The 27,781-nt window shown below is 46.7% G+C and overlaps 1 protein-coding gene across 2 annotated transcripts in view; it reads left to right on the forward strand.

Annotated features, from left to right (window-relative positions):
- Positions 1–20,434, forward strand: part of LOC147636611 (acid phosphatase 1-like) — a 51,470-nt gene extending 31,036 nt beyond the window's left edge. Inside the window, exons 4-5 of one of the 2 annotated variants that reach the window (XR_015266173.1) lie at positions 15,358–15,508; positions 15,595–15,733. Coding sequence is in view for 1 of the 2 variants with exons in the window: in XM_086800056.1 (XP_086656182.1) it covers positions 20,107–20,284 (178 nt within the window). In the remaining variant the exon portion in view is untranslated. Of the gene's footprint in view, positions 1–15,357; positions 15,509–15,594; positions 15,734–20,106 lie in introns of those variants that run through there. The other variant, XM_086800056.1, reaches the window with a different exon arrangement.
- Positions 20,435–27,781: the final 7,347 nt, after the last annotated feature.

The following is a 27,781-nucleotide window of genomic DNA, read 5'->3' on the forward strand; positions in this document are numbered from 1 at the left end:
GAACTCCACCCGCCTCTCCTCGATGGATCTGATCTCAGTGCGAGCTGTCTCCATCTGCTCAGAGATCCAAGGGCTCAGAGGATCTCTCTCCTGGAGTCTCTGGAGGGACGCTAAACTCCTCCGAAGGCTCCTCTCCTGCTCCCTGAAGGCCTCCAGACGGTCCAAGGCAGCCAGTCTGAGCATCCGACTAATCTCCTGCAAGCCACTGGCAAGATCACTGGCTGCCGAGCCTCTCCTGAACTGTAGCTCCTGCCAGACCTGCTCAACTCTGAGTGCGATGTCAGGCTCCTCTATGAGACAATCAGGAATCCGGACGCTCTGGCCCCGCTCTCCTCTCGTAGGGTCCTCAATCTGGAGAAGCACTGGGAAATGGTCTGAAAAGGAGGAGCCAGCAAGTATGCCCACAGTGCCGCCTCTATCACAGGCCCACTCATCAATGTAGAATCTGTCGATGCGGGAAAGGTTAACGCCTGTGGCTCGTCTATCCGAGCGCGAGAAAGATAGACTCCCCTGCAACCTGCCAAACTCCGGGAGAGTCCACGGATCCTGGCCTCTCACCTGTAGCACTAGCTCCTCCCAGGCAGCTAGCTCTGGCCCATGAATGGTCTCCTGGCTGCCCCCCATCCTATCCTCTGCGTCCTCCAGCATGTTGCAATCCCCTCCTAGGCACCAGTGGTCTGCCAAGGGGAGGGACTGCCTGATGGTGCTCCAGAACTCGGCTCTCCCGGACGCCCCGTTAGGGGCGTAGAAGTTGAGGAAGCCAATGCGGTCTTCCCCAACCCGAAGGATGACCCACTGCGCTCGACCCTGAACCAAAGTGCCAGAGTCCACAACCTCAGAAAGAAGCTGCTCGCTGACTGAGATGCATACTCCGCCCTGGTTCCCCTGGGGGCCATATGCCGGGGACCAAAAAGTGTGACTCCTGCCTGGCAAGATCTTCCCGCAGATGCGGGTACGCCCGGCAGAAAGGTGGTGCTCCTGGATGAAAAGAATATCTATGGGTCCTCCAACGAGAGCCCTCTGGATCTCCTGACGAAGTCTGCCCCGACCAATGTGGCAGCGATGTCCACCGAGACCCTGGATGTTCCATGAGAGGATCCTCATGGATGAGCTGAGGCAAGTGAAGAAGCCGCCACTGGCTCACCCCTCTCAGCCGGCCCGGATGATCTGCCCTCCACTCTAGGAGTCTTGGGCGCCGGCTTGGAGGGAGAATAATCACTGTCTGTCCGGGTGCGGAGTCTCTCCAGAAAGAGGGTGACCTGTGTCTGAGTCCAGCCCCACTCCGCCTTCGCCCTATCCAGAGCATAGGCGTGAGACCAATCCTCTGCATATAAGTACCTAAAGGAAGGCTGCACCCTCGGGGCGGCATGGAGGAGAATCAGTAGCACCGCCTCAACTGATGTGTGGACCGGATCCACCCGCCAATCTCCTATACCAAACAGGCTCATGCGGGCTGAGTGAAGTCGGGTCTGCAGTAGATCCGTGAGCCCCAGGTCGCTGAAGTGGTGAGAAAACTCCAGTATCTGGTCACGCAGAACTTCCTCTACAGAGCTGCAATCCCAGGCTGTGTCTGGGGCAACGCTGAGAGGAAAGGAGAAGGCCACCATGCTGCTCACCACTGAAGGAGAACGCGAGGGATGGCACACCACGCAAACTCGCAGGGGCGCGACCAGAGTCTCGAATGGGCCAGCATCCAGCTGGAGGCACCTGAAAAAACTGTAATCCACTGGTAGCCCCATCACTCGCGGGGGCCCCCCAGGGGAGGCTGGGGCGAACTCTGTGGCGGGTGAAGCGAGGATCGCCATCTCCACCGGCCCGGAGTGGCGGTGAAACAGCCGCTGGACTGAACTCTGGCCTACCCAGCTGCGCTGCCCCGGGGCAGCGGGTGGTCTGGCGAAGTATCCTGGAGAGGCTGAAGGAGGGATGGGGGCGCGCGGCGAGGAGGGGGGAGAGCGAGGGGAGGATGGAAAGGCATCTGCCAGAGGATAGGAGTCAGGGGGGGCCGCCGGGGGAGGAGGGAGGGGGGGGGCGGGGGGGGGAGGGGGGGAGGAGGGAAGAGTGCTCTCCGGGTGGGGGGGCGGGGAGCCGGGGGTCGCAGAGTGCGGCCGGGGATCCTCAGGGAACTGCTCCAAGGAGGGGGCGGGGCCCCCCGCGGGGGGAGGCGGGAGTGGGGTCTCCACGTGGGAGACTCCTCCATCGGCCTCAGCAACGGGCACTGAGACTGAATCCTCGTCCATCGGGGTGGGACCTACCGGCCGCCTATCCCTGACTGGAGCATAAATACGGGTAGGTGCCTGTGGGCCAGCCGGAGTCGCCCGTCCACCATCCTGTCCGCCAGCCTGCGCTGCCTGCTGGCGTCTGCGACGGTCCCTGCGAGCCGGGCGTTTCCGCCGGCGAACCTCCTGCCAGCCTCCAGCCTCCTGAGTCTGTGCGGTGTCCTCCGCCGGAGCCTGCTCGTCCGATGGTGGCGCCTGCTGTGACGAGCCAGAGATGTCCGGTCTCGGAGGTGGATGGCCACCTCTCGGGTCTCCCGCAGGGGGTCCAGAGGCAGCAAAGCGTGAAGGATTAGCCCCCTTGCGGGGACAGGAGCGTGCGAGATGGCCCATCTCCCGACATATGAAGCACTGACCGGGGAGGCCCGAATACTCCACGCGCTGAATCAGATGTCCTCCAGAAAGACAAGGGAGGAGGATCGTCTTCGGGAGGGACTCCGGTGACGAAACAACAACACGAATGGCCGGGAGTCCTGCTGCCCGAGCAACCACTGAAGCCGCGGTCTGTGGCACCTCCACCACCTGCCCGATAGCCTTGCCTATGGCCGGCAGGAGGGGCAAGTACTCCCTTCGGAGACCTGGAAAGCAGACGGTGATGGGGAATCCAGTCGCGCCTGCCAGTGGATCAGACGATGGGTCGAAACCGTGTGTCCATCGCGCCAAGAACGCCCGAGAGGAGCGTAGGGCAATGGGGCTCCGAGCCAGCACCCTCTGAGCTGCTGGTGGGGACTCGAACTCCACCTGGTAGTAGCCGCGGCCTAAAAAATCCACGCTGACGATTCTGGCAGTCTCGCCGATGAGGCTACCCTGAAGTAGGTCGCGTAACTCTCTCCGCATTGGGCGGCTACCCACCACCTTGCAAACCAAGGAGGAGGCCTCCAAAGAAGAAACGGAGGACGCGAGAAGCTGCTGCTCTGCATCTGAGAAGTCTAGTCGAAGACCTGTATCGGTCGGGGCTGACGGAGAGGCTGCCATGGAGTCCTCCTAGGGGAAAAAGACCAGGTACTGGCTGAATCGACGAGACGAACCCAAGAAAGACCACGCCACTCCGCTGAAGACGCCGAAAAAAACAAAAAAGGGGGGGGGGGGGGGATGGGGGGGGCTGAGGCAGGGAGAAAGGGAGACGCAGGGACGGGGGGCGGAGAAGCCGACGACGCAGGGAGGGGGGGGAAAAGAGGTGGAAAAAGGCGGGCGGGGGGCAGGGAGAGAGGCGGAGGAAGAAAGATGGCGAGGGGGGGGCTGCGCAGAGAAGGCGAGAAAAAAGGGGGGGGAAGTGGAGGGCGGCGCGGAAGAGGAAGGCCAGGGGCGGAAGGGTCTGGCTCAGGCGGGGGGCAGAGGGGGGCAGGCGGAATGAAGGCGGAGGGGAGGAAGGGCTGCGGGGACAGGCGGGTGAAGGCGGAGGGGAGGAAGGGCTGCGGGGACAGGCGGGTGAAGGAGGAGGGGGAGGAGGCGGCGGCGACTGCGAAGGGGGAGGCGCAGGGGGCAGCGGGCTACACGCGCTGCATCGTAATTCGTATATTAGTAATTTGCCTGACTCTTATCAGACATTTGGTACCACTTTGCAGTTGTTGGTTGGCAATGCACCTAATGCGGTCACTTTTGACAACCTTGTGACTCTCTTGCTCAGTGAAGAGTAATCTCGTTCCAATAGGAACAACATGATGTCTGCTGAGTCAGCAATGGCTGCTCCCTTTTGTGGGAATAGTTTTGGGCCTAAATCTAGCCCATCGGATCCTCCCAAGACAGAGGACAAGCCTGAAAAGAAAAAGCGCTGTAACTACGAGGAAAAGTTTACTTTGCATCCTTTTCTTTTGAGTTAACTAGCTTGCATCCTTTTCTTTTGAGTTAACTAGCTTGCATGACTCTTTTGGAAAAAAGTGAGCTTGCATGCTTTACTTTTAAGAAAAGTAAGCTTTCATGGCACATTTTTAGGTGCATGAAAAGATAAAGCATTGCATGATGCATGCATGTAGCTGAAAAAGCTTGCATGTCGCATGCATGGGGGTTTCTGGCCATGCATGTTGCATGCATGAGGATTTTTGGCCATGCATGTCGGTTTCTAGCTATGTGTGTCACATGCATGAGGGTTTTTGACCATGCATTTTCATGCATGGAGGTTTCTCATCATGGAGAAGAAGTTTATCAACCATACTTAGCTAGACTGTCATGCATGCATGCATGCATGGAATAGAAAACCCGCATAAGAGTGGGCTGCTTTCAAAATGTCAATTATTCTCCTACAAATCCATCAATACAAGTTATTTGAAGACAGGTTATGCAACCATGGGTGCAATCCAGGCATCCCCAGATCCATGAGCATTGTCCAGGCAAACAAAACAATACACGCAAATAAAAATAAGCCATGCACCACAAATGTATGCATTTAAACACATATTTTGGAGGAAACCCCTGCTATTCATATGTACTTGATATTTACAAGGGCTATGGTATTTGGCTCTCCAAGATCCATCAAATATCCATGGCATTATTTATTGCATTTGGTTCTCCAAGATCCATCAAATGCGTAACATGCTTCTATGCAGCCAGGATCTCGTAGATACAACTAGCATACACATACATGGGAAGCTTAACCATAAACATTCCATGGCTACATGTGTCCAACACCCATGTCTATGAATAATAGAGAATTTACTATATGAATCCCAAGAAATTAGGGAGTAGTTACATTCCCCCGACTTCTAAACAGTTGTCCTCAACTAAAAAGCTTCAATAGTTGTTGAGGAGATTGGGATATTCTTTAAGATCTTGTTCTTGTATCCACTTTGAATCCATAGGGGAATAGTTTTTGAATTTAACCAAATACTTGCGTATGACCTTGCCTCCCTTAAGCTTACGCTCTTGATGGAAGACAAGCTGTTCAGGTTGTAGCACCTCCTCTAAATCATCCACTTCTGGTGGATCTTCTGTAATTGGTTGAGAAGGTGAAGTTCCAATATATGGTTTCAACAGGCTCTTGTGGAAAGCATTATGTATTTTCCAATGAGTGAGCAAAGCCAACCTAAAAGCCACATCATTAATCTTTTGAGTAACCTGAAATGGACCATAATACCTGTTGGCAAGTTTGAGAGCTTTGCCTTCTTGCCCTGGTCTCTTGCAGAGACGTGTCTTTTCAAACTTGAGAAGAACCTAATCCTGCTCTTTGATGTCCATATGACGTCGATGCCGATTGGCAGCTTTCTTGTGCTTTGCTTGAGAGCATTGTATGGTTGCCCAAACTCGTGCATAGGTGGTATCCAGATCTCTAACATATTCATCAACAGCAAAAATCTCATCCTTAGTGCGAAGAATGGGTGGAAGTATTACCTTGCCATAGATAACCTCAAATGGAGCTTTGCCAGTGGAGGAATGGACTGTATTGTTGTATGCAAACTCAACCAAGGGTAAATACTTCTCCCATGTTGCCTTTTGATCAGAAACATAGCATTGGAGTAGATCGAGGACCACTGAATTTGCTATTTCACTTTGCCCATGAGTTTGGGGATGATAGGCAGAAGAGAAATTGAGCTTAGTACCCATATTGTCAAAGAGAGCTCTCCAAAATAAGCTCGTAGTCCTTGGATCTCTGTCATCCACAGTGGACTTTAGGCATTCCATGATGTTTGAAAACATGAAAAAGAAAGAGTCGAGCCATATGATTGGGCTTGATAGTCTTTCTTACGGGAATAAAATGAGCTTGCTTACTAAAGCGATCAATAATAGTCCAAACAGAATTATTACCATAAGTAGATCGAGGAAGATCTGTGATAAAATCCATTACTGGTGCTTGAGGGATAGGCAAAGATTGAAGTAAACTAGGCAACTTATGCCTATTATACTTAACTTTCTAGCATACCACACACTCACGAACATATTTTTCTATATCAGTAGAAGGCCAATAGAAATATCTTTCCAAAGCTTGACTAGTAGTGGACAAAATACCTCTATGGCCTGCATAGGGAGGGTGCATGTGCTTCATCCATGACCTTTTGACGAAGGTGCTTGACCACACAAATGGCTTGATGGTGATATAAATAATCATTCTTGATGGAGAAAGGATAGACTGATTTTACAGCCTATAAATCAGCCCATATCTCTTTGAAATCTTCATCAATATTATACATTTGAGGCATAGATGAAAGGTCCTCATGATAGGCAGTGGTGATAGCATTCACCTTGGGCCTACGAGATAATGCATCAGCTATTGAGTTATTCTTTCCAGAAGTGTGAAGAATCTGAAAATGAAACATGGAAAGAAAATTAGCCCACTGCATTTGCTTCTCTGAGAGTTTTCAGATTCTTCACACTTCTGGAAAGTACCGGAGACTCTGATGATCTGTTTTGACCATAAATTCAGCACCTAAGAGATAGTGCTTCCATATGGTTAAAGCATGAATCACAGCCATTAATTCTTTCTCATGGATGGTACTATGCGTCTCTGCATCTTGCAATCTTTGACTTTCAAAAGCCACAGCATGGCCTTCTTGATTTAACACTGCTCCTATGCAATCACCACTTGCATCACATTCCACAACAAAAGGTTTATGTGTGTGAGAAAGTACCGGAGACTCTGATGATCTGTTTTGACCATAAATTCAGCACCTAAGAGATAGTGCTTCCATATGGTTAAAGCATGAATCACAGCCATTAATTCTTTCTCATGGATGGTACTATGCGTCTCTGCATCTTGCAATCTTTGACTTTCAAAAGCCACAGCATGGCCTTCTTGATTTAACACTGCTCCTATGCAATCACCACTTGCATCACATCCCACAACAAAAGGTTTATGCAAATCTAGCACAACAAGAACTGGTCGTTGACTAATGGCATCTTTTAGCTTCTGGAAAGCTATCTTTTGTCTAATACCCCAAACAAAAGCAATCTTCTTCTTTGTGGGATCATGCAATGGATTAGCCAAAAGAGCAAAATGCTTAATGAACTTGCGATAATATGAGCATAAACCAAGAAAGCTCCTAACTTCATGTACAGAAGTCAAGTCAAGCCAATCAACAATAGCTTGTATGTTGGCAGGGTCCATGTGTACACCGTCCTTAGAAACAATATGGCCAAAATAATGAATTTCAGCCAAGGAAAATTCACTCTTTTTGGGATTGATATAAAGTTTATGCTTGCGGAGCTCTTCAAAAACAATAGCCAAATGGTGCTTGTGTTCCTCCTCGGACTTGGAGAAAACTAGCACATCATCAAAGAAAACTCCTGTAAACATTCTGTGATTTCTGAAAATACGATCCATTGTGCGATTAAAAGTAGCAGGAGCATTACTAAGACCAAAAGGCATCACTAAAAACTAATACAATCCAAATGTATCTTGACAGCTGTCTTGTGTACATCTTGAGGAGCTACTCTTATTTGGTGATAATCACTCCAGTCTTATCTAGATATGACATGCTTTCATCTTTAGACTTAATTTGCTCTTTGACAAAAACCAAGTATGAACAAATAGACTTCTTTATTTGCTTTTTAATGGCAATATGGCCTACAGCGGGAATAGTTGCACCAGTAGTGCCTGCATGAATACAATGCTGCTTGCCCTTATGAGTAAAGGTAAGCGTCTTCTTTTCAAAGTCTGGAACTGGAAGCATGTGAAAATGCCAAGGCATGCCAAGTAAAACATCATATTTTGAAGAAGTGGGACATATGAGCAACTCCTCATAATCACCATAGTTGCCAATTTAAATTCGAAGCTTGAGCGTTACATGTGCATTCAATCCTTCAAAAGCAGACTCTGCATGCAAACTCAAACCCAACTGCTCAAGATGCAATTTAAGTGCTTTTGCCATCTCAATAGAAATGAAATTGTCAGTAGAACCCGGATCAAACTAAAACAAAGCATTTTTGTAGCAACCGGAGCCAAGATGATTCTTCCACTGCCTCAATCTTTAGAAATAGTCTTCTTCTTCTTCCTTTAGCTTGAACAGAGACTTTCAATTTTGGAAATCAGAATTCAGCCAGCTTCTAAGTGTTTTGGAGAGGTAAAAACACTATGGTATGGCTGGAAAAATACCGTATGATAAGTGCATTAGATAGAGCAATAAACAAAGGCCAAGAAGCGTCTTGAATGAGGCGGGAAATCTGAATTTATAGAGCCTAGAAGGAGGCGCCTACAAGAAGAGAAGGGGTGGATGTGGTAGAGAGAGATTTGTGCAAGTCTTTTGATCACAAAGGATGGCTATTAGCAAAGTAGCAACTCGTGTAGCTAAGGAAGGAGGAAAAGTTTACTTTGCATCCTTTTCTTTTGAGTTAACTAGCTTGCATGACTCTTTTGGAGAAAGGTGAGCTTGCATGCTTTACTTTTTAAGAAAAGTAAGCTTGCATGGCACATTTTTAGGTGCATGAAAAGATAAAGCATTGCATGATGCATGCATGTAGCTGAAAGGCCATGCATGTCGCATGTATGGGGGTTTCTAGCTATGCATGTCACATGCATGAGGGGTTTTGACCATGCATGTCACATGCATGGAGGTTTCTCATCATGGAGAAGAAGTTTATCAACCATACTTAGCTAGACTGTCATGCATGCATGCATGCATGCGTGGAGATAGAAAACCCGCATAAGAGTGGCTGCTTTCAAAATGTCAATTATTCTTGTACAAATCCATCAATACAAGTTAATTGAAGACAGGTAATGCAACCATGGGTGCAATCTAGTTGCCCCAGATCCATGAGCTTCTCATGCAATAAAATCCAAGCATTGTCCAGACAAACAAAACAATACTCGAAAAAAAAAATAAGCCATGCACACAAATATATGCATTTAAACACATATTTTGGAGGAAACCCCATCTATTCATATGTACTTGATATTGTCAAGGGCTATGGTATTTGGCTCTCCAAGATCCATCAAATATCCATGGCATTATGTATTGCATTTGGTTCTCAAAGATCCATTAAATGCTTAACATGCTTCTATGCAACCAAGATCTCGTAGATATAGCTAGCATACAAATACATGGGAAGCTTAACCATAAACATTCCATGGCTACATGTAGTGTCCCAACACCCATGTCCATGGATAATAGAGAATTTACAATATGAATCCCAAGAAATTAGGGAGTAGTTACAAGTCCTCAACCTCAACAAGCTCTTGCGACGAGTCACAATGCTATCTTCAGCTTCGAGCATCTCTTTTAGTCTACTGACATGAAAGATTGGACTTCCCCTCCTATGACATTCCCTCTGTTGGTAATAAACAGGGGAAACTTAAACTACATTTGACAACATAGTTGCACCCGGTTCGCGCACTGCCGTCAGAGTTTGATTCGGTACGGTTCAATTCGATCCGGTACGGTTTAGTTCGATATGGATCTCAGGCAGGCGATCGTTTGTTTTTGCCCGTTTTTTTCGCCGTTTTTGGACCGTTTTCTTCACCATTTTTTTGGCGGTTTATGACCGTTTGGAGAGCTGTTTGTTGGGCGTTTTTTGGGGTTGTTCATTCCTTAGCTCTTGCTTGCTTGCCTTGAGACTTGGCAAGTTGGTCCTTTGGTTGCCAACTTGCCTTTGCTCGAGGCTTGATCCTTGAGCTTCTCCCTATTATCTATATAATAGGCCCTCTCTCGACCCCATCCTCACAAGTTCTCATTGCTCAACCCTCCTCTCACAAGTGCTCATTGCTCAAGTCTAGACTCTATCCTCTCCCTTGAGTCCCCTCTAGGCTCTCTCCCTCTTCCTCAAGGCTCAAGCCTCCCCCTCAAGGCCCAAGCCTCTCCCTCTTCCTCAACTTTCAAGCCTCTAGGCTCTCCCTCTTGAGTCTTCCTCAAGCCTCTCCCTCCCTCTCCCTCTCCCTCTATACATCCTCTTCATTCTTCTCCGCATCCTTCTCCCTCTTCACCAACTTCAACCCCTCATCAAAGAGACCAAGTGAGTTTAAGCTTCCACACAAGAGGCAAGCCACTCTTGGAGGCTCCATTGGAGCAAATGTGGCCTCTCTCTCTTGGGTCCAAGCAAAGCAACAAGACGCAAATGTGGAGATTGCACGCACGGTCATTGAGTGCAATCTCGCATTTCGTGTCCTTAAAACTTCTCAATGGCAAAGGATGGTGAGGGCCATTGCCGAAGTAGGACCATGCCATGGCCCTTGGCATGGTATCACTTACAACGACATGCCACGAAGGCACTTGATGAAGAAAAGGAGAGAATCAACAAGACCCTCGACCCGTCGGAGCGAGATGGGTAAAGTATGGGTGTTCCATCCTCTCTGACGGATGGACCGATAGAAAGAAGAGGGGCATCCTCAACATTCTAGTATCTTGCCCTCTTGGCACGTACTTCTTGCAGGAGGCCGTGGATGCCGGAAAGACGGGGAAGAAAACCTTGGGTGAGTTCATCTATCGCCACATTTGACAAGCCATAATCGAGGTGAGATACAGTTTTAATTTTTGAGTTTGAAGCTTAAAAGTTTAGCCTTTGCCTTTTACTCAACTTTCAAGTCTTATTTATTTTTCTTTTTCGTGCATCCATCATCCTTGTAGGTTGGTCCCGAAAATGTGATTCAAGTGGTTATGGACAATTCGTCCAATTCCCGCAAGATGGGCCGCTTAATTGAGGAGGAGTTTAAGTCCATAGTATGGACTCCTTGTGGGGTGAAAGCATGAATAGGTGGCTCAATAGCTGGTGTCCATGGACACTTAGGTATAGAGCTATTTGGCACTTCATACTAGTAATTTAAAGGGTGCCTCAATCTTAAAAAAAGACTTTAAAGAAACATTTTAAAAAAAGTGAAGTCAACTGAAAAAAGTGGAGCCAACTGAAACGTCTTCACGACTTCACTCCTCTAAAAAAAGACTTTAAAGAAACATTTAAAAAAAAGTGAAGCCAACTGAAAAAAGTGGAGCCAATTGAAACGTCTTCATGACTCCACTCCTCTAAGAGTAGTGGTCGTGAGATACTCTCTCTGTGTATCAGATCCACCAATTGTTGTAACCTTTTTGGTCTCATAGGTCATTTTGGCCTTTTGAAGACGTTAATATATCATTTCATTTCTCTCTCTCTCTCTCTCTCTCTCTCTCTCTCTCTCTCTCTCACTCTCAATTCTAATCTCTGTGTGCAAGAGAGAATTCATTAGTGTTGGAGCTCTCTCTCTCTCTCCAAGGTTATGATCTTCCACACTTCACCTGCAGTCAGGAGCCACACTACTCTCACATTAGCAGGAGGGCGGGTCGAGGTGGTGAGCTCTTATGTTTACCTTGGCATCACATTTACTAGCTCAGCTGGACGCTTCTCCATGGCTCAGGCAGTCCGAGACAGAGTGATCCGGGGGTATGCAGCTCTTGCTGGCCTTGAGCGTCAGTGTCATCAGGCACATTTTCAGGAACCCCGCACGAAGGGTGGCTCTTTGATACATTAGTGACACCAGCCTTGATGTATGCAGCAGCGGTTTGGGCACCAGGGCTTGCAGCCTCCACATGGGTACAGCTGGAGAGACCACAGATCTTGATGCTCTCGAGGATGATACGCAGCAAACCATCCGTCCCGCACGACATTGTTCGAGCTGAGTTTGCTGCACCACCTATGGCAGTGGAGGCATTGTTCCAGACGATCTCCTTTATATACAGGATGAGGGAGATGCCATGGAAAGATTATCCCGCCGAGCTTTTGAGGCATCCAGCTGGCCGAGGCTGGACACATTGGATCTTGGTATGCACAGATGCTACAGTGGTTCTCACATCATGGTATAGACATTGAGCGGTTGCCACCTTTTCAGTATGATCAGTCTGCTCCACGGGGTTACCTCTCTCTCAATGAGAGGAACAGAGTGATGAGACAGGACATATGGCAGCACTACATACAGGAGACATGGACAGCACCAGAGAGCCCACTACCACCGAAGATGCTGTATTACAGAGACCACTTTATGAGCATCTCAAGGGATGGGTTTATACATTGATCGCGGTACATGGATGTATACATGCCACACAGCTCTCGCGTTGCTATTGGACAGCTACGAGTCTCATCACATCAGCTAGAGATAGAGGCTAGGAGAGCGGCACGGGTTTCTAGAGCTGAGCGGATATGCAGATTGTGCCACGAGGAGGTGGGGACTGAGGATCACTTTGTATGTAGATGTGGAGCCCACCAGGGGGTCAGAGATAGATATGCAGGATTGTTTGAGGAGCACTCTCCACTACATCAGTTGATGGAGGCCTCGGACCAGCGACAGCTTGGCAGACTACTACTAGAGCTTCATAGTTCTCGAGAGAGACTCCTCCAGACACCCGCTCCCACTAGGGGTGGGAGACAGTCCCAGCTCACAGATTTCTTCCAGAGAGCTATTCCAGTGCCAGCTGATGTACCACGTGGGGTGACCGCACAGAGAGCAGAGGAATTGAGAGCCAGGAGGAGACCTAGACAAACCGGACATAGAGCACCCCGACTCCGTCACCGAGAGATAGCAGCTATCCGAATGAGACACCAGATGGAGACACAAGAGAGGCTAGCTCGCTTTCATTCAGACTCAGGGTACATGTTCATGCCATTCACAGCCTCAGCATCGGCGATGTATGATATCTTATATCCCTCTTATGGCACTGGGGATGGAGTTAGACATAGATCTGCATAGCATGCTTGTACTACCCCTTCAGCATATAGAGATGCATCTTGCCTTAGCACTCCATCCACATCCCCACCCCCCTTATATTGTTTGTATATGGGCTCCACCGATCCATGATGATTCACAGTTGTATCCAGACACATGCACACTTTTTCTTTTGTTTCTTTTCTTCCGATGACCGGAAGAACACAGTAGTATTATTTTTTTTCTCATAGGCCGACTTTGGCCTCTCGTAGACGTTAATCTCTCTCTCTCTCTCTCTCTATGGAAGGCCCACAATCGATGCATGGCAAGTTAGATGATGAGGTGAAGGAGCTAGTTGTCAAGTTTTGGACAGAGCAGACCAAGGTTTCTCCAAACAAGAAAGACATCGTTCGACGACGTACTGGCCGCAAGCAATACATTGAGCATCCAGTGCACTTGCTAGATGAATCTCAGGTAATAAGGAGTCACAGTCCTAACTTTCGTTGCTATTGTCTATTACTATGTGTTATGTAATGCATCCCACTTGCATTTGTGCTATTGCATGCAAAATAGCAATCAAAAGCATATGTGCTATTTTGTGCTATATAGCACTAGGTTTCTATTTGATTTTTTCTGCTTGTTTGTGTTAACTAATGTATAGCGCTTGTATGTCTGCTATAGTCCTCAATGTGTGCTATATACTGCATTTCAGTAGAATGGGGTAACTGTCTCAATATTGTGCCTTTCCTCTGAGCTTCTCATGGCCTGTTCTGCAAATGGATCCCATGCAATAGTGTAAATCTCCTTCGTTGGACCTGTCGTGGCAGCGGGGCTCTCCACCACAAAGGCCTTTGCAAATAGTTGGCCCGCTTCATACATAAATGGACCCTCTTGATAGACATCCCAGTGACGATGCACGAGCTTCTCTGCAAACTCTGGTCTAACGTGGTAAGCCTTAACCTTCTTATTGCTCCCCTGAAGTGGCATCGGGCACGTAAACACTGCATCCCACTCCTCCTCCAGAATGCCTTTGTTTCCAGACAGTGTACGGGGATCTATACCGCTGAGTGACAGCCCGCGCTCCTGATGGAACTTGTCAGCATAGCGATAGAACTTCGTTTGTTTAGGAGGCACCACTTTCTTGATGATGGAGTTGTCAGATACCAGCCTTGATGAAGAAGCTTTCACCATCCTACACAAAGCAACCATGACCTCCACATTGAAGCAGTTCTAAGCGCTCTCTCTCTCTCTCTCTCTCTCTCTATGCACCTTGATGTTGAAGAGCTAGAAGTGCTTCTAGAGGCTAGAAATGCTTCTCTCTCTTTCTCTCTCTCTCTCTCTCTCTCTCTCTCTCTCTAACCATGAAAGTGCCCTCTGTGGACATGCATGTAAGTTACCTGACAACTTGGAGCCCTAGACGTCAAACGTGAAGCCAAATAGGACAGGGATGGCAGAAGAGAGAATAAGGAATGGCAACTTGGCTATGGAGGACAGGGAGAATGAGGCAGAATAGAGGGAAACTCTGGCAAGGGAAAGGGGAGAGTCGTTCGTGCGCAAAAGACACCACTCCTAGAAATAATTTTACCAGTCCCAAATTTGAATATGTTTTAAGTCTTAAAAGATCATTTTAAAATAAAGATTCTTTTCAATTCTCACCTTAGGTATGCTATGAGATGGAGCTATATAACTCAAATACTATTCCACCTATTCATGCTTTCACCCTATGCCTCTCACTGCCTTGACTTGCTTATGGAGGACATAGGCAAGTTAGAGTGGGTGAAGAGTGTGGTGACACAAGCCACTCAAATTGTCACTATTTTCAGTCAAAAAGTCAAGGCCCTTGCTATCTTCCGCCATCACGACGACTTAGAGATGAAGAGGCCATCCTCGACGCGCTTTGCCTACATGTGGCTTCTTCTAGAGCGCCTTTATGATGTCATGCCTAAGCTCCAAGTAACAGTGGTTTCACCGGAGTGGCAAGAATGGATACAAGGTGAGATATCTTCGCGTGTCGATGAGGCAAGAGCCATTCAACGGCTATGCTTGAGAGAGGAGTTTTGGCGTCAGGTCCACGCCCTAGTCATTGCGGTTACTCCCTTGTATAGGGTTTTACGCATGACAGACATGGAGGGAGCTACTATGGGGCTCCTCACTCACTTTATGAGAGAGGCCATTGCCGTTATTACCCGCACCACAGTCCTCGATGAGCTTGATCCAGAGTATATGCTAACAAGGTAAATAATATTCAAGAATAAGTAATAAACTAAAATAGAATGTTGAATCTAAATACTTGTTCTTTCGTTTTTATCATATAAGATATTCTTTCTTTATTTTAAAATTCACAGTGATCCCCTTGAGGTTGCTCCTCGACGCGATGCTATCTTGGCACTCGTAGAGAGGAGATGGAAGTGGATGAAGAGGCCTATTCATGGCCTTGCTGCTTTGTTGCATCCTACCTACAAAGCACTCTCACTTTTCACTGATTAAGAGTTGCTTTCAGCTAGGGATGCTTTCTTACCGAAAGCATTACCCGATGATGAGAATGGACAATTTCAGTTCTTACAGGAGCTCATCAACTATAATGATCAGAGGGGCCCCGCATTCGCCAATGCAATATGTTGGAGGAGGGATTCTATGGTGAAGCTTCTCTTTTGGTGCTTGCCAACAACCTCATCTACAAAGAGTGGCTTTGAGGATTCTAGCGTAGGTAACCACTAACCACTTGGCACCAAGTTACTAAATTATGTGTAGATACTAGAATCTTGAACATTGTTTATTTTTATTGTGGATTAGGATTGCTCTTCAGGTACATGTGAGAGGAACTGGAGTTTCTACTCACTTATACACACAAAGTTACGCAATCGATTGAGCACGAGACAGTTAGAGCGGCTGGTCTATTGCCGCAATAACTTGCGCATGGTGTGTGCAATGCACGATATGAGTCAAGCTAGACAGGTATATTGTTATGTAACATGTTAGACTTACCTAACTTTCAATCTTTTATTATTTAGCCCCTAATCAATTATAAAACTTGTAGATACACGTCAACGAATTCAAGTTGATGGTGGACAATCTTAAAAGTGTCCACAAGGAGCGTAATGTAGAGGAGGAGGCCATATACGCAGAGCTCTACAAAGAGCTAGAGGAGATTGATAGACGAGTCTCTCGCACTCGTCGTGGCCGCCGAGCTAGAGGTGGAGTACAGGTTCGGCCTATTCTTACTTTTGGCTCCCGAGGCTCTGATCGCCCAGTTGCTACCTGCGTCAGACGTGGCTCCACGAGTCGGAGCTCTACCCCCGCAGCGATTAGAGTTGAGGATGCTTCCATTGCTGAGTCTTCTTCGGCAGTTCATGGTGATATTAGGGAGCCCGAATATGATGATGAGGGCAATGTTCTTGGGATTTTGGTGGGAGCTCTAATGCTCAAGAGGGGGTGGTGAGGAGAGGAGAAGAAATGGCCCAGCTGCTGTACCACTGTACAACCTGAGCAAATGAGAGAAGAACCCGCCCAACCACTGTACCATTGTACGGCTTGCACTTCAGGAGCGAGAGCGAGAGCGAGAGCGAGAGCGAGAGCGAGAGCGAGAGCGAGAGCGAGAGAGAGAATGTCAAACTGCTGCCCGCTAGTCGCCCAGAAGAGGGAGAAGGTGGCTGTTCATGCTGTACGGTGCTGCTGTACCTGCTGTACAGCACTTCTGCACCTACTGTACGGCTTGTACCAGCGCAAGAGAGAGAAGGTGAGCTGGCCGGTCTTCTGTCCACAGTACAACCATCGCGAGAGAAGGGAGAAGAGCTCGCCGGCTTGCTGTCTTCAGTATGGCCAGCACAGAATAGAAGGGGAAAGAGGCTGCCCAGCTTGCTGTAGAAAGAGAGAGAAGACACCGACTCTGGCCTGGATAGAGAGAGAAGCTGCTGCTGCCCACCACCTCTGCCTTATGCGCATCCTGCACCTTCTGTTTTTAAAGGAGTCGACCAGCCCCTGAAATAGGTGTGCGTTTCCCCTTTTTGACCAAAAGTGCTGAATATGCCTAAAATGCTTTTTCCCAAACTTGTTGGTCAAGTTTCCATAGGCGCCTCCTTTTTTCCACATATACCTGCCCAAAATAATAATAAGCCCGCCCACACTTAGATGGTGTGAACCCATTGACTCATAAATCCTTTAAGTCACTTTATAGGATAAAAATCCCATATTGCTCAGGTCCTGTAGCCATCTTCTCAGGCAAAACTTTGCCAGTACTTGCTGCAGTTTTCTTCTGTGGAAAATCCCCACTCGCACCTTGGTTCCGGACAATGTGTGAAACACTATTCAAGACTGGTGAGAGGACCAGATTGGTGACAACTGCTCCCACTATGGCGACCCCAAAAAAGAGTACTGTTCTCTGTTGAAATCCGCCTACAGAAGGGATTGACGTACTGTACTCAAGAAGGTGGCTCTGCCTGCAGCTGTGGACGTTTGACGCATATACGTTCAGATAGCCCACTGAGTCCTCTCCAATCGTGATGTCACCCATTGAGCTCATCCAGTGACCTTGGTGCTTGAGTCAACCACTACCGGCAATAGCTGCTCACTGACGGAAATGCATGCTCCACCCTATGTCCCGGAGGACCAAAAGATGTGATTCCTACCGTGCAAGATCTTCACGCAGCGGCGGGTATGCCTCTCTGAAAGATGATGCTCCTAGATGAAGAGAATGTCAATGGGTCCACCAATTGCTGTTGTGTGAAGCTCCTCTCTAAGGACACCACACCTCTGAAAGCATTGTGGACCCCCCAAACCTTGAATGTTCCATGAGACAATATGCATAACTAAGATCTATGGGAGGCAGAACTGTCGGAACTGCCCTCCACTCGAAGAGTCTTGGGCGTGGGTTTCGACGGAGAGTAGTCACTGTTGGTCCTAGGGCGAAGGTGCACCAGATGGACATGAATTCTGCCCTCCATGTGGAGCCACTCTGTCCAAGCCGTAGAATATGCATACTCTAGACTCCACCTGTCGTAGAATATGCATACTCTAGACTCCACTTGTCGTAGTGCATGTATCTATAGGAGGGGGGAAGGGGTATTGCCACTGAAACATGAAACACAAAAAGAAGCACCTCCAAGCTAGAGGAGGACACCATCTCCCCTTCCTAATCTCTGTGGCCCGAGCCACCCAACTCCATCCGAGCCAAGGACCAGAGTTGGGTAAGCACGTCAATGATCTGCAGATCATGCAAATGGTGTTGCCTGCCCGTGAATAGCGGCTGACACCGACTCCATGTTCCAATCCGTCCTCAATGTGAAACACTCTCTGGGGTGGAAGGCCTGGAGTGATTAACACCACACATATACAAATGGGAGCCACCGTCTCCTTGAACATACGAGCTCCTTCGACGACGGGAAGGCATTGGAAGAAGGTGTAGTCAACTGGCTGCCACTCTCGTGCACCAGGGATCGATCGAGGCCAGGTCCTTGTGCTTGGGGGTTGGTATCCCTCCACCCCCTTGATGAGGATCTAAAGTGGGAAGGGAGAGGCGGCGGGGGGGGGAGGGGGGGTGGTTGGATACTGGAGGCGCCCTCCTAGACTGATGGCGAGGACAAGCTCTAACGAGGTGTCCCATCTATTGGAAGATGAAACATTGGCTTGGGAGGCCAAAGTACTCAACTCTCTGCAAAATAGAGTCTCCCTTGAGGCAAGGAAGCCATATGGCATGAGGCACTGACTCCGGAGAGGCTATGCAAATACGAAGGGATGGAATCCCGGCCGTTCGAGCAAGAACTGAAGTGGTGGGGGGGGGGGTTTCCATCACTCTCGATAGCACCACCTATCATCGGGAGGAGAGGAAGGTATTCCTTCGTAATACCAGGAAAGCATACTGTCACGGGAAAGCCTGAGATGCTAGCCAAAGGGTCTGAAGCTGGGTCGAAGTTGTGATGTCACCCCACAAAGAAGGCTTGGCCGTACGCAGTGCGACGAGGCTCAGCTGCATGACTCTATTTGAAGCTGCAGGTGAATCAAACTCAACCTAGTAGTAGCCATGCCCCAAGGGATGAATATCAGTGATCTTTCCTGGTGCACCAAGAAGGCTTGCCTGTAACAAATCCCCGAGCTTTCCACCTACGCCAAGCGGCTACCCACAATCTTGCATACCAAGGTGGAGGCCTCCAACGATGCAACTGTCAAAGCAAGGAGCTGGAGGCCCACTTCCAAAAAGGAGAGGCAAGGGATGGCAGCCTTGGTCGGGGATCACGAAGCGGCATGGAGCCCTCCTGGGGGTTTAGAGACCAGAGGTGCCAAAACTTGCCGAAATGGAGACTGCCCAAAAGCTGGAAACACCTGCCTAGGGAGATCAAGACGAGGGGGGGGGTTGCATGGCGATGATGTCTCTCTAGACTAGAATCATGGTGATGCATGCTTTCACAAAGCCTCTCTGGATTGTAGTCAGAAAGATGTTTACTTGCCCAGCAGTATCGAGAAGAATTTCATGACGATGGGCATGACAATCTTGCGAATGTCCCTCATGTCGACCGTTGTGGCAACTTTACTTTTTGTATCCATGTGAACAACTGGTATAACCAGTGATGCAAGAGAAGGATGGTGAGGGTTGCATACCCTTAGCACTAAGGAAGGGTGGGTGGGACAAGGGAGCAGCCCTACACCAGAATTACTAGAAAGAACCCAAATAGTGACTTTTACCAAACCCAACCTTGTGCACTCTTTGAATTTAGGGTCTATATCATGTACAAGGAAAAAATAATACAACTGAATCTCCGGTACAAAAGATGTCTATGAATGAAGATGTCAAATCACAGCCTAAGCCTGCTGAAGTTCTCCTGGCCAGCCCACACAGGTAGAGAAAGGCTCTTGTGGAAGACTAGCACTCAGAGTTCGCAGATGATCATGACAATTTTCCAATATACGTGTATTTTTTTGGGGGGGGGGGGGGCTGTGCATCGGCCTGCTCTCCTACTGCTGTTGGCTTGCTGTGAGGACAAGCCCACAACCTGTTTATGATTTGGCCGACTATTGTGCTGGTTTATTTGATGCCTGGCTGCCTCTAATACCTGCGCTTGCTGCCTTCTACTGCTGCCCGACTTGCACGCCTGGCTATAGGGGTGTGTTACAGCTACGATTTCAGGCATCTGAACTCTTCTGCTTGAGTTGCATTGGGGTCAATTCCTCAGCAATGCATAATTTTGTGCCTTTTAGATTTGTTGGCTTGCTAGAGAGAGGCTTTTTGGCATCGCAGTGATAATTAGTAATGTTTTCTATAGTGTAAAAATTATGTACAAAGGCTGAAAGCTTTCATTGGGTTCTCTTTTGTAGATCAAGTGAAGAAGCTGGTTTGACTGTTCAGGAGTACAAGTCAAGCAAAAGAGTTCAGCTTGAAAAGCAAGGATATGAAATAAAGAGTGTCTTGGGGGACCAGTGGAGTGACATTATTGGCCCAGCAACGGGTGCCCGGACATTCAAACTTCCAAATCCAATGTACCAGATGCTTTGAACAGTATGGATCTGAATTTGTGCCTTCCTTATCATCGCCAGCATCATCAATTCACATTCTTTTGGTGTTAAGAATCCATCAGCTAGCTACATATTGAGATCTAGATTGCCTAGTTATTGAGAGAGCTTCCTTTTTTTTTTTTTTTTTTTGGGGGGGGGGGGGGGGGTGGGTTATTTGAAAGTGAGCTTTGGTAAATGACTTGATCATTTGGTCAGCATTCATTGGCTTTGAGGCAGGAGATTTCTCTTGGACTGCAGAGCAATGGCAACTGCAGTTTTTGACGTATACTAGATCATATATAATACATATGGGAAAGGCATGCAACTTATTAGTGCAAAAACTGACTAGGTGCATGATTATATAGGCAGTTGTAGTCATGTACAAGTGTTATGATTCCTTGCACACACAAGTACGTACACACGCTCAGGTTTCAATGTTTTTTGCTCTTAATTGAATTTTTAGATTTTAATAATTAGAGCAAGAGGCTTATGGCTTGGTTAGTGTGTTTTGAGTTATAGAGAGGGATCTTTGGCATAGCTTGCACCAAAATGCATGTTAAAAGAATGGTGCGAATCTCTCACAAGAATGTTGTCATGAGCTTATGCTTGATAACTTCACTACTTCCTAGTTTTAAGCAAAGGCCCTATTGGCATGGATACACAATTTTGGGTTCATAAAAGCCAAAAAAGAAGAGGACAAAAATACGTGTCCAGGCTCAATACCTGCTATTTGTTTGCACTACGGAAATCTTGGAATTGCGAGCAATTTTTTAAAAATGGCAAGTGGAAAGTTAAATGAAGAATTGGCAAGTTAATGTTGATCATGTGGATTATGTGGAAATATGCCCAGTCTTCTCAAGTACTCATCAATTTGTGTACAATATACAATCTCACAACCAGGGTAGTTCATGGGCTCAATTTTCTCAAATTTCATTGAGTATGACTAAGGTATGACTTTTTCACCAAGAAAAGATCTTTAAGGGAAGAAAAATGCATAGGAGAATCTAAATTATAAACCCCCAAATGGTGTGAGCTATGACACCAAATACACAACTTGAAAAGCATGAAGATCTTGAGCCAAATTTGTGGTCCAACATGCAAAAACACCCAAAGAAAGAAAGAAAAGAACCCTACTAATCAACTAAGTTAGCTATGGATCCAAGTATCAAATACATACATTCATGTCAACTAAAAGAAAATTGGTTTTGCTTTAGGTTTTGGATTAGTTTTTGGAAATCCTAATAAAGTGTTCCCACTCTCATGATAGATTGCTCATTTGCCTTGCTTGTTTAATAATTGGATTCTTATGCTTGCTTGCTTGTTTAATAATTGAATTCTCATTCAACCCACACTGATGGATGGTTGTCAAAATTGTTAGAGAGCATCGATTTATGTTTGCATTATTTGGTATACGCTCAGACCGATGCTTATATATTTTTTATATGGGTTCAAGCAACATTGCAAGATGCTATGAGTGATAGACGTTGGGATCTTTGGGTGGGAAAGAATCCAAAGCATGCTATGGCCACTCTGAAACTAATTCACTAAGTCAAAATTTTGGCAAAATGTTGAGAGAATAGTTGGTTTTGTTAAGCCCTTTGTTATGTTGGTTGCAAGTAGGGGGTGCATACAAGTTTATATTTGGAAAGTGTATTTGAACATGTCTGAGGCCATCCATAATGTAATAGAGAGCATCGACATATTGTTGCTCAAGCCAAGATCTGATGTGATCAATTGCATACTTCTTTCCATGGTGTGGCACCTTTGCTTTGGAACCAAGATTTCAAATACAGAGATTAGTTCTAATTTCTAAGTAGTATGTAGTTAAATATTACCAGGGGATCAGCAAAGGAAGGCCTTTCATCAATGTGTGAAATTCGCTAATAGAGAAAGGTGCATTTGATGTTGGATGCATTTGAGAGAGAATCAGCACTAGTTTGGTGGAAAGAGTATAGTGGTGAGATGCAGTATCTATTGTTTCTACAAGAGACTTCATTCACAAAAAGCATCAAAATAGATTAAAGGCTTCACGAGTTGCTAATTTGGTGCTATATTTTTTGCAATGTGAGTTGCCTCCTCAGTTGGCAAATGATGCAATGATTGCAATTGAAGATGAAGATTAGAGAGAATTTTCATTCATTCTTTAAAGATGGATGAAGTAGATGATTTGGCTCTTGTCTTAGTGTAAGAGTAATAATCATGAATCTATTTTGTGTACTTGAGATTTTGACATTATAATAGAGATAAACTACTAGTTGAACTATTACTGCTTTCATATACATTCAACTTAAAAAAAAGCTTACAAGATATTCTGACAAGAGTAGCCCAACACATTACATTGATAATATTTTGTCACGCACAGACAAGAGTTCTTTTATGTTTCAATGGCACTTTCCTCTTGTGTCACATTTCAAATGGGAGCTTGAGGAACTTTGTCTAATATATCAAGGGATCTGATGACTTTGAGAGCACACAAAATGCTGCCTCGTATTGATCAAGGTCACCGTTTAGATGTGTGACCTCAGCCTCCTTCAAGGAGTCCCACTCTCTCTCTCTAGAGATGACAGATATAATCAATGGCACTCTTTGCTATGTGTCACATCCTGTCAGGACTATGGTCCTACGGAAGTCGAACCCTAGCATAAGTTAATAGCTTTCGGAGTCTCGAGAGTATTATTAGTGCTAGCGGGGTTCAGGGGTTAATGGGCGTTAGGGTTTGGTCCATGTGTGTACACATCTAAGTTAGCACGGCTCTTAAGTAAGATGGGCGGCCGGGCTAGGAGGTGTGGACACAGGCCAGGGTTTTGGTATAAAACCCAACGAGAAACCCTAACTCGTCATTATATGGTTGGGAGGTGAACCGACTTCCACCCTCTCTTCTTCTCCACGCCTAGGCTATGGCGGCTTGAGGAAGACGCAGTCGTAGCGGAGGCGTTACACTGGTATCAGAGCTAGCGGCGACCGGAGTGACCTGCACGAGAAAAAGAGCTAAACGCTGCAGCAAAAGAAACGAGCGCCGCCGCCCGTACGGTGACCTGCACGAGCGCAGCCTACACGCGCCCGCGTGAACAGCCCATAGCGAGCGCCGCCACCTACCCGTCGTCCGTACGGCCCTTGCAGACGGCCACCACAGCGGACGCCTAAGGCGGCGACCAAGGCAGACCGGCAGTCCTCGAAGGCGATCGGTGAGCACGCTTTTTACTGAATTTATGGCACGTTTTGCAAGTGGATCGGCGGCAAGTGGAGGGCCTATTCCGATAGTTATGCCTCCTCTTGTTCCAAATCCTATAGTAGAATCTATTGCACCATCTGCAACGCAGGAAGGGGCTATGTTGAAAAACGTGAAGCCGCCTGTGTTTAAGGGAGAGGAGCGCGATCGTAACAAGGATGCGGTCCATACATTTTTACACAAGTGGACGGACTTGCATCGCTTACGCCGCACTCCCGCTGCTGTTATGGTCACTGAGACGAGTCTCACACTTGAAGGTAAAGCCTACAAGTGGTGGATGAGTCTACCTATTGAAACTCGCCCTAAGACTTGGGAGGAGTTTGCGACAGCATTTAAAAAGGAGTTCTTACCACAAAACGAGAAAGATCGGAGTTGGACAGCCTGGGACAAGTGCAAGATGGAAGGTCTTACACTTAATCAGTATGTGTCCAAATACCGTGAAGTCATTCTCAAGCTAGATGGTTTGGACGACTTTCAAAAGGTTCGTGGGTTTGTTAGAGGCCTTGATAAAGAATATCAGGCAAAGGTTAAAACCCAATATCCTAAAACTTTGGAAGCGGCTATCCAAAGTGCCCTTATCTTTGATGACACCATGGATAAGAAGGGCATGGATAGACCGGCCAAATTCAATGGCTCGCAATTTAATGCTAATAAGCGTAAACTTGCCAGCAATTCTACTGAAAACACAAAGAAGTCTAAAGGGTCAAGTGGTCCGTTGTCTTCACAAGACTTTGAACGGGCCAAGAAGGAGAAACTATGTTCTCATTGCTTAGGTAGTGATCATGAGAAGAAAAATTGTCCACAGTTGCCTCGCAAGAATAAGGATAAGGAGAAGGTCAAGGAGAAGGCTGTACACATGGTGCAAACACTTCCCTTGGATGCTGATCCTAAGTATTCTGCGGTAGAGGTTTCGCACACTGCCGAGATGCATGAGTGTAATCTCACTGCATCTATGTGGCAAGAGAAAGTTGGACCACATGATTTGGTCCGTATGCATGGCTCCATTTATGGTCATCGAGTACGTATTCTCATTGATGATGGTGCCACGCATAATTTTTTGAACTATGCATTAGTTAAGAAATTAAAGTTGCCGGAGACAAAGCGTTCTCATCGTTATGTGGTGTCCACCATTCAGGGGGATGATCACGATGTGTGGGATACTCTAGTACGGCAAGTGCCTGTGTTTGTGCAAGAACACACTATGGTTCTTGACTTCCAAGTGATGAATATGTCTCGTGCAGATGTCATCTTAGGACGGGAGTGGTTATATGGGTTAGGGTCATCACTCAAAAGGAGTTATGAACATAATACGTTTACGTTTGAGGCCAATGGTAAGCATGTTTTACTTATTGGGGAACGTGATGTACCCCCAACACCACTCATATGTAATGCCGAACTCTCTTTTTTGGAGCATAGTAATCAAATAGAAGAAGTCTATTTTTGTTATTCTGTGTCTCAAACTAGTGGGTTTGATGTGCATGATGTTTCTTCTTCAAATGAATCTTCCTCAGCGATGCCTTCTTTCTCTTTACCTTCTTCTAAAATCTCTTTAAATAATCTTAAGCAACCAGTTAATGCTTTGTCTTTGCAACAACTGTTACAAGAATTTAAAGATATTTTTCCTAATGAATTACCAGAGGGTTTGCCACCCGAACGAGCTTTGCCTCATCGCATTGATGTCGTTCCGGGCACCAAACCAATTAGTAAGCCATCGTACAGGCTTAGTGCGACTGAAGCAGCTGAGGTGGAACGTCAGCTTGCTGACTACCTTAGTAAGGGCTTCATTCGCCATAGTGCTTCACCATGGGCATCGCCCATTCTTTTGGTGAAGAAAAAGGATGGATCCATGCGCATGTGTGTGGATTATCGCTCCTTGAATGCGGTAACCATTAAGAACAAATACCCGCTACCTAAGATAGATGAGTTGTTTGATCAACTCAACGGTGCGAAGTATTTTTCTAAAATTGATTTACGTTCAGGATATCATCAAGTGCGTATTAACACTGATGATATAACCAAGACTGCGTTCCGAACTCGCTTTGGACACTATGAGTTTTTGGTTATGCCGTTTGGGCTTACTAATGCCCCGGCAACGTTTATGACGCTTATGGATAGCGTACTAAGGCCGTACTTAGGCAAATTTGTCATTGTCTTTCTTGATGACATTTTGGTCTATAGTTCGACTTTAGAAGAGCATTTGGAACACTTACGAAAAGTTTTTCAGTTACTACGCGAGAATGCACTTTACGCGAAAGAAAGTAAGTGTGAATTTCTCAAGGATAGCATACAATACCTAGGTCATGTAATTTCTGCAGACGGAATTGCTATGGATGCTAGTAAGGTTGATGCTATTATGCGATGGCCAACACCTCGAAGTAAGGAAGAACTTCAAATCTTCTTGGGAATGGCAGGATTTTATCGCAAATATGTGAACGGTTATGCAAAGATTGCCGCTCCCATGACTGATCAATTGAAAGGTGCGGCAATTACCTTTCAATGGCGTGAGGAGCAACAACGTAGCTTTGATAAGCTTAAAGTTGCTTTGGCTACAGCTCCCATCTTGGCAATTGTGGATCCTCAAAAACCATTTGTGATTGAAACGGATGCCAGTGCTAAGGCAGTGGGTGCGGTTCTCATTCAAGATGGTCATCCTGTTGCCTATGAGAGCAAGAAGCTCAATCGTGCTCAACAAAACTACTCAGCTTACGAGCGTGAGCTCTTTGCCATCATATATGCCTTACGAAAATGGCGACATTACTTATATGGTGCACAATTCGAGCTTGTTTTTGATCACGAAAGCATAAAGTGGTTTATGAACCAAACAGATTTGCAGGGTCGAAAGGCCAGATGGGCTGAGATCCTTCAGGAGTATGATTGCAAACTACGCTATCGCAAAGGACGTTACAATATTGTAGCTGATGCCTTGAGTCGTATGCCGGAGATTAATTCGCTGCTATTCACAGAGTTGAAAAGCGAATTGTTAGAATCTTTACGAGGCAAATGCAAGCAGGATTCAACATACTCAAAGGTGTGGAATCATGTTCAAATGAGGGGTCCCTCTCACTCAAACGGTAGTGTTTCCAGTTCTTCCACACATGGTTCTTCTTTATCACAAGATGAACTACAGCGATGGAAAAACTTTTCCATCGATGATGGATACTTACTCCACAAGGGGAGAGTTTGTGTTCCATTGGACTTAGACACTAGGCGCCAAATTCTTTTTGAGTGTCATGATAGTCCAAGTGCAGGTCATGCGGGCATTCGCAAAACGTATGCTCTCGTAAGAAAGCATTTCTATTGGCCTGGACTTCACAAGGATGTTACTGACTATGTTCTGCAGTGTCAGAAGTGTCAAGTGAACAAAGCAGAACGTCTTAAAGCTGGCGGGTTACTGCATCCATTAGAGATTCCTGACGGAAAGTGGGAAAGTATCTCTATGGATTTTATAACGGGCTTGTCCACAACGAATCGTGGACATGATGCCATTTGGGTAATCGTGGATCGATTAACCAAGCTTTGTCGGTTTGTGCCTACTAAGAAAACAGTTACAACTCCAGAATTGGGACGCCTTTTCGTGGAGAATGTTTACCGACTTTATGGCTTACCATCCAATATTGTCAGTGATCGCGATCGCAAGTTTAACAGCCATTTTTGGCGAGCAGTATTCAGTAAGTTGGGTACTATGTTGAACCTTAGTACAGCTGATCATCCGCAGACAGATGGTCAGACTGAACGGGTTAATCAAGTGCTGGAAGATATGCTTCGGGCATATGTCAGCAAAAAACAATCTGATTGGGAGTCTTATTTGCCTATTCTTGAGTTTGCTTACAATAGTGCAAAGCATGTCTCGACAGGCTTTAGCCCTTTCATGTTGATGTATGGTTTTCAGCCACGTTCACCAGTGTCGGTGGGACTGGCGAATGAGAAAATCAGTCAGGTTAAGGATTTTATCCAAGACCATATGGATATGTTGCGCCTTGCACGATTAAATGTTCGTCAAGCGCAAGATCGTTACAAGAAGTTTGCGGACCAGAAACGTAGGCCACTTCACTTTCAAGAAGCTGATTGGGTGTTTCTGAAGGTACCAGAAAACTCCATCAGTTTAAAAACGGGTCCCGTACCAAAATTGTCGCCCCGATTTTGTGGACCGTTTAAGATACTCAAGAAGGTGGGCCCAGTAGCCTATAAACTTGAGTTACCAGCACATTCCAAGGTTCATCCTATCTTTCACGTAAGCCGTTTGAGGAAACGCCTTATGGGTCATGAAAG

Source organism: Cibotium barometz, chromosome 7, assembly GCF_041138505.1.
Source record: "Cibotium barometz isolate CiBa-2024 chromosome 7, ASM4113850v1, whole genome shotgun sequence".
Taxonomy (NCBI): domain Eukaryota; kingdom Viridiplantae; phylum Streptophyta; class Polypodiopsida; order Cyatheales; family Cibotiaceae; genus Cibotium; species Cibotium barometz.